General features: G+C 37.0%; 1 protein-coding gene across 1 annotated transcript in view; it reads right to left on the minus strand.

The window, feature by feature from the left end:
* The window catches only part of LOC107728987 (rho GTPase-activating protein 28-like), a 39326-nt gene extending 34194 nt beyond the window's left edge, over window positions 1-5132 (minus strand). The window contains exon 1 of the mRNA XM_016539332.1: window positions 4959-5132. Coding sequence (XP_016394818.1) covers window positions 4959-5053 — 95 coding nt within the window. The 5' untranslated portion in view covers window positions 5054-5132. The remainder of the gene's footprint in view (window positions 1-4958) is intronic.
* Between the last annotated feature and the right edge of the window lie 3227 nt (window positions 5133-8359).

Below are 8359 nucleotides of genomic sequence, written 5' to 3' on the forward strand. Positions count from 1 at the left end.
GTGTGTGTGTGTGTGTGTGTGTGAGTGAGTGAGTGAGTGTGTGTGTGTGTGTGTGAGAGTGTGTGTGTGTGTCTGTGTGTGAGTGAGTGTCTGTGTGTGTGCGTGTGTAACTAACACACACACACACACACACACAGACACAGACACACACACAGCAGCATTTCAATAATTCATTTACACAAAAACACAATCTCTAATGCGTAAACACTTCCTCTGATCCGCCAAAACTGGTTTGTTCATTGTTTTGGTCCGCCTGACTCAAATATCACTGACTCTGATGCAGTATTTGAGCTTTACCTTGCAATATACACAATATAACAAGGTACTTCAAAGAATACCATGGTACTACTGTGGTACATGTCCAAAAAAATCATAAAATTACTGTGTATATAACAAATAATGCAATATAAATTTTCACCTACACTACACTGTAAAACAAAAATGTTTTCACTCAATTTAACTGTAAGTTGCATTCACGTAGAATATGAGGTATTTTAACTTGAAAAATTTAAAGTTATTTGAACATAAAGTTTAGTTGGAATAACTATGAAAGCAAGCAGGAGGAACTTTAAAAGTTGTTTTTAATACTTTTAAGTTCACTGTAAAAATGTGTTTTCTTCACTCTACTTTATCTATTTGTTAAGATGCATTTTCAGCTTGACACATTTCAAGTTATTTGAACGCTTAGTTGGAATATGTCTATATCTTTAGGTTGTCAATACCAAAGTTCATGTTCATTTAACTTAATTTGGCTTATTTTCATAGTTCATCCAAACTTAGAAAGTATAATAAACCTTATCATAATGCCAAATAATTAAAAAACATAAAAATAGCATATTTCAGTTGAATCAGCAAAATTTACAGTGTACTGTTAATTAAAATATATATATATAATTACTCTCAATATGAGAAAACTAAAAAAAAAAAAAAAAAAGTGGCTCAAAAATAACAATCAAAATAAAACACTAACATAGATTAAATATTTTATTTGTTTTCCTGCATGTCACGTTCAAAATCCTAATTTTTTTTCCTCTCAACTCGTCCTCATTTCTTTGTATTACTCTTAAATTCGCACTTCTATTATTGTTCGTAATGCAGGAACGCATGCTTGTGTTTTGGATTCGGATAAAGTAATAAAAGCAAATGTTAAAATGAAAGCCAAGAAATAAAAACCAACAAATTAAACCAGTTTGAGATGAAATATTAACCATCTTTTCTTCAAACACAAACAAGCTTTATGATGATGACAGTATCGCAGGACAGCGTGTCACTGCATTAGTATTTCCACCGGCTCTTATCTCATTAACCTCCTGTTTACCGACTCCCTCTTCCTCACCTGACCCACAAACAGCATCATTTAAAGGCTGGTTTACCGTAGTAAAGCTGCTCTGATTACCTGTGCATGTTGGTGTGTGTGCTCTCACGGCCGTCTGGATGCGACTGAAGCGTTCCTGGCAGGAATTCTGCTGTTCTTCCAGTCCGCTGGAATGTGATCCGACAGCATTGATGTCACTCGCTCCTTCTGATCTCAGATCAGCCTCAGCCACTTTATGGCTTTTTATAGCCAACAGAGTCAGTCTAGAGTTCAGAGATTCCACCGAGAATAGAATTCTTCTGAGACATTCCAAAGACTATCTTGATCTTCAGTGCAAGAGTCACACGATCAGTGACGCTCATTTATTTGCTTTTCTGATTAGTCACATAGAAACTTAGAGAGTTATCAGAAGCTTTATGTCAGAATGTTGCTCGTTTTACTTTTTGTGAAATCTGAAAACTGAATGGAAAAAAAAAATCTACAGGTAAAACTTTGCAATAAGGTCCCATTAGTGCATTAACTAAAATTTACTAACAGTGTGCATTACATTGTAACAGTATTTATTATTATTTGTTAGCATCAGTTCATATCTGTTGCATTCCTATAACAAAGTTTATGTGTCGGTGAGATTTTTTATGAAAGACGTCTCTTCTGCTCACCAGGGCTGCATTTATTTATTTTAAAAATACTGTAAAAAAGTGAAATATGATTACAATCTAAAACAGCTGTTTTCTGTGTGAATATCTGTTAAACTGTAATTTATTTCTGTGATGCGCAGCTGTATTTTCAGCATCATTACTCCAGTCTTCAGTGTCACATGATCTTCAGAATTGACTTCCATTGTATTTTTTGTCCATTTAATGGGAACCGTAACGGTTTGATTCCAAACATTCTTCAAAATATATTTTTTCATGTCCCACAAAAGAAAGAAAGTCAAGCAGGTTTGGAACAGTAAAAAAATATATATATATATAATTATTTCATGATTTGTGGGTGCATTATCCCATTAAGAATAATGAGAATTACAAAAAACCCTAAAATAAAATGTACAGAAACGTTACAGTCATGAGATGTGTTTAACAATCGTGAAAATATTGTGAAAATGCAACGTATGTTAATGCTCCTGAATACAGGCTTCACTCTCTTGATGCAAAATATATTTTCTTATTTTCTCTTTTGGTTTTGATGTGGCATGTTAGTCATTTTAGTTTCAGGATGATAAACTAGTCAGGTGTGTGTGTGTGTGTGTGTGTGTGTGTGTGAGTGGAAACAAACGTCCAGCGTCAGCAGCACACGACACATTCATAGACACACAGAGACTCACAGGAGTACAGGACTTCCCTTTGTACAAGACAAAACACTGACAGAAACGAGCTTTCAGCAAGAACACACACAACACAAACACACACACTCACAGTCTCTCTCTCTCTCTCTCTCTCACACACACACACACACACAACACACACACAACAGCGCTTTCAGCCTGTGTGAATTATGTCACTTAGTAGGATACAACACAACACCACTGACCTCTAGACAACAGCTTTGTGTGTGTGTGTGTGTGTGTGTGTGTGTGTGTGTGTGTGTGTGTGAGTGAGTGAGTGGTTTGTACAGTATAAAAACCATTACGCCTATGGAATGTCCCCATAACGTGATGAATACACAACATGTGTGTGTGTGTGTGTGTGTGTGTACTGCACTTTAAAGCTGAAGTCAAACATCATCCCTGATTACAGCAGAAGCAGACACACACACACACACTGATATTACAGCTGCTCCTCAATGCTGTCATTAACTCTAGCTCCTGCTCTATCAGACTCGCTCTGTGTTTATCTTCTCCTGCAGCACATAAATCACCGAACATCTCTGGCTCCCATCTAATGTAAATATTTTAAGACAGAAGAGAGGAGAGCGTCCCGTCGCTGCCTGACTCTGACACGCCTCGATCATGACATCATCTGATGAGACACCAGAGGACAAAGTCAAGTGATGCATGCTGGGAACTTCAGAAAACTAGCAAAAACTGAACTAAACTAACTCTGGAACGGCTTTACAAAAACTTTTACTGAGCCACTTTTTTGTAGTAACTCTGATCAAATATGATTGATACACCACATACCGCATACACACACAACGTGATTTCTATGGAAGCGTGTTTATGCCACACAAATAAATAAATAGAAAAAGTCATTGCATCTTTTTATTTCAGAATTCTGACTTTTTTTCTCTCACAATTTACAGCTTGCATAAGTTTAAATCTCACAATTCTGAGTTTATCCCCCGGTTTCACAGACAAGGCTTAAGCTTAGTCCCAGACTAAAATGTAAGTCTGAGCTGTTTCATCTGAAAGAAACTTGCACTGATTGATCTTAAAATATATCAGTGCCTTTATTTTGTCTCGAGATGCACACCAGTAATGTATTTTTCTAAGGCACGTTTATAAAAATTACTTAAATGTCTTAATTGAACTATGGCCTAATCCTGGCTTAGTCTAAGCCCTGTCTGTGAAACCAGACTTAAGTCTCACAATTCCGTTTTTTTTTTTATTAATTGCAACTTTTTTTCTCAGAATTCTTTTTTTATATCTCAGTGGCAATTAAATAAAAAGTGGCAAAACTCTTTTTATTCCATGGCAAAAACTAACTTTCATAGATTTCGACATGGTAGTTGTTCAAATAAATGACATAATTAATAATTAATTAAAGAGCTGTGCATTTGTTCATTTAGCAAACACTTTATCCACAGTGACATATGTGAGGAATATGGGCAGGGTGCAATATGATCATGTGCTCAATATACTGTATTTACTCAGCAAATATTTGAAGATTTTAAGAACATGTTCAGGATCAGACATGAGAACAACAGAATTACAGCGAAACGTATGTGCTTCATACAGACTAAATCATTTAATCTGACAGTGACTCTGATCACTGAACAAAACAAACTGTTAATGTTCAGAATGCAAATGAACAGAAATTAGGTTTAGAGCATAAACTCAGACGACCGTGCAAAATAAAGATGCAATTCACTCGGTGCTGATATGAGCACATAGAAACATACTAAAGACCTAAAGCACAAATAATACAACAGACAATATGAAATGCAACTGAATAAGAGCACAAGAGAATGAAATGACAAACTTTTATAACACCTCCAATCTAAAAACAACATACAATCCAAAATAAATCATCAGAGGAGATCAAAGAAAAGTTTAAAGGTAGAGTTTATGAGAGTGTGTGTGTGTGTGTGTGAGAGAGAGTGTGTGTGAGAGTGTGAGAGAGTGTGTGTGTGTGTGTGTGTGTGTGAGAGTGTGTGCGCGTTTTTGTGACAAATGAGGACATAAATTTGTATAATGACAAGGGTATGACATAGGTATTACAAGGAGAAGGTGACTTTTCAGGACATTACCCCATGTCCCCACTTTTCAAAACGCGTATAAATCACACAGAATGGAGTGTATTGAAAATCTGAAATAGCACAAAGTTTCCTGTGAGGGGTAGGTTTAGGGGTAGGGTTGGTGTAGGACAATAGAATATACGGTCTGTACAGTAGAAAAACCATTACGCCTATGGAGAGTCCCCACTTTTCACAAAAACAAACCTGTGTGTGTGTGTGTGTGAGTGTGTGTGTGTGTGTGTCTGACCTGTTGTCTGCTGCGTGTTTCTGCTCATCTCCGTGAATCCTGAATGAATGAAACGCAGTCAGAATCACTCCGCCACAGTCCTTCACATCCATCATCCATCAGATCACGAACACACTCACGGAGATCACCGCACGCGTGTGTGTTTCTGCTGTAATTCACGCGAGTGTGTGTGTGTGTGTGAGAGCACAAACCAAATACGATTCATCTTATTTGATTTTTTAATGGTTGTTGTTACAAAGTATCAAATAAAGTACTTTAATTAAGAAATTAAAATTTTCCTACATATCTAATAATGTACAATAATGCTGCAGTGATGAAAACTGTGAAATGACACAAAAGGAAGTGTGTGAATGATGTAGAGATGAAAGCATGTGGCACAAATGAAAACTTCTTCTTTATCGGATTCCATCTGTAAGAAAGGACATTCCACCACAGAAGAACGAGGCGTTAATGAAGCACCTGGTAATGTAATTTCTTCAAACATCAGCTCTTCCTCTTCAGTCATGATGTCGTGATAACTTCACACTGATTCTGTTCCTCTGTGAGGAATTTCAGTCAGACTCTGTGATTTACAGTTTAATGCTGCTGAAGGATGAACTGTTATCGAGCGGCTGCCACAGCAGCTTTCTGTTCATCTGTCCGTCTGATAACCTGCAGCTGTTCTTCATCATTTATTTTCACTGAACCGACCAATCTAAAGCCTTAGGACAGTTTGCATGTTAACACGATATAACTCTATCCAACTAAAGAAGAAAAGCGTGTATTAAGACAAGCATCACTTTTACTGTGAGCAACCACACAGAACACCCTAGCAACCAAACAACACCCTAGTAGCAACTGAATAACACACTAACAATCACACAGAACACCCTAGCAACCACCTAGCAACCAAACAACACCCTAGCAACTGAATAACACCCTAACAATCACACAGAACACCTTAGCAACCACCTAGCAACCAAACAACACACTAGCAACCACATAGAACATTCTGGCAACCGAATAACACCCTAACAACCACACAGAACACCCTAGCAACTGAATAACACACTAACAATCACACAGAACACCCTAGCAATCACCTAGCAACCAAACAACATACTAGCAACCACATAGAACATTCTGGCAACCGAATAACACCCTAACAACCACACAGAATACCCTAGCAACCAAACAACACCCAGGCAACTGAATAACACCCTAACAATCACACAGAACACCTTAGCAACCACCTAGCAACCAGACAACACCCTAGCAACCAAACAACACCCTAGCAACCACATAGAACATCCTAACAACCACACAGAACACCCTAGCAACTGAATAACACACTAACAATCACACAGAACACCCTAGCAATCACCTAGCAACCAAACAACATACTAGCAACCACATAGAACATTCTGGCAACCGAATAACACCCTAACAACCACACAGAATACCCTAGCAACCAAACAACACCCAGGCAACTGAATAACACCCTAACAATCACACAGAACACCTTAGCAACCACCTAGCAACCAGACAACACCCTAGCAACCACAACAACACACTAGCAACCACATAGAACATCCTGGCAACCGAATAACACCTAACAACCACACAGAACACCCTAGCAACCACCTAGCAGCCATAAGGTTTATATATATATATATATATATGGTTTATATATCTTCTGCTCACCTGCATTTATTATATTAAATTTTTTTTAAAGCAGTAAAAATGTGAAATTTTATTACAATTTAAAATAGCTGTTTTCTATGTGAATATCTGTTAAACTGTAATTTATTTCTATTTATCAAAGCTGAATTTTCAGCATCATTACTGCAGTCTTCAATGTCACATGATCTTCAGAAATCATTCTAATATGCTGATTTGCCGCTCAGTTATTATCAGTTATCATTGATGCTCTGCATTTAATCTCTTTATCCTTTGAATGAAGGTCTCTAACGAACGTGAAATTAAAAACACAAAGTCTGTTTGATTGCAGGAGCATGAGCTCATAGATGTGCTCTGCGTATGATTTATTCAGCACACGAGGATTGATTTCTTTCAGAGTCACTTCCAGTTTCAAGGCTGCTGTTGCTCAAAGGCTGAATAAATGATGAGCGACGGGGCTTCAGCGCAATTACAGATCCTTCTAGAAACCCTCTTCTGTCCATCTGGAGCGATTCTGGAGAGAGCAGGAGAAGCTTCAGCTCTACAAATACTCATTTCTAGAGGTGTAAAAGCACAGCATCTTCAGGTGTCTTTATATCTGCTGTTCCTCGGGAAGAGTTTGGCTGTGTTTTGCTTCCACTATCAGATTTCCGGAACGCACCTGCTGCCAAATTTCCATGCTGAATTCTTCACGCGATTCCTCGGAGATGACTTACAATGAACAAAGTTAGAGCAGAAATTCCTCTGAAATCATTAAGAAACCTTTAATATGCTATCAGCCTGATTCGAGGGAATAAAACTAATGAAACGACTGAAGAAATGGAGAGAATCAACAGCTAAGTGTTATTTTAGTATATCATTATAGTTTTTATTAATATTGTGAATCAGCTTTCATTTAAAATTTTTCATTTTCATTTTAGTTAAAGTTTTAGTCATTTTGTTTTGTGTTTTTGTCATTTTTAGCTGTTGTTTAAGTCTATATTTTTATTCATTTTATCTCAGTTTTAGTTTTAGCTATTTTAGTACGTCAAGTAAACTTCATGTTTTCATTGATAGATGTTAAATAAATAAAAAGCTGAAATAAAAATATTTTTTTCAGCTAACTTTTATTTTATTTCAAGTAATGAAAATGTTTGTTGTTTATGATTTTAGTTTTCGTTAACTACTGTATAATAACCCTGCTTGCAATAAAATACATTTTAACTGAAATAAAATTATAATTAAAATTGTTTAATTTATTTTATTTTAACTAGTTGCCAAGGCAACGGTTCTCATTTTCATTGAAGAATTAAATAACTAAAACTAAAACCTAAAGAGTCCATATTGGTACCTTAAAGGTACAAAAGTGTGCCTTTTGAAAAGGTACCGCCCCAGGGACAGCTTCTGTACCTTTTTTTCTGAGAGTGAATGATTGATCTTTGATTGACAGATTGAGATGTTTTTGGTGAAGTGAGTGGTCAGTGCTGATGTGTTGGAAACAGTGTCGTGGATCTCTGGAGGATCTCGCTGTCTGCCACTTCCTGTGACCTCTGACCTCTCCCTTTCCTCTCGGAGCAGTCGCTTAGCAAGCCTGAATAAACACACAATAACCTGAGGTTACCACCGTCTCACAATAACACACGATCTGAAGGCACTTGACATGACTGAGTGATGAAATATAATACAGCACAGACTGCTGCAAGTGTGTGTGTGTGTGTGTGTGTGTGTGAGTGAGTGTGTGTGTGTGTGTGTGTGTGTGTGTG

The sequence above is a fragment of the Sinocyclocheilus rhinocerous genome, unplaced genomic scaffold (assembly GCF_001515625.1).
Source record: "Sinocyclocheilus rhinocerous isolate Xijiao unplaced genomic scaffold, SAMN03320098_v1.1 scaffold37, whole genome shotgun sequence".
NCBI classification, from domain to species: Eukaryota; Metazoa; Chordata; class Actinopteri; order Cypriniformes; family Cyprinidae; genus Sinocyclocheilus; species Sinocyclocheilus rhinocerous.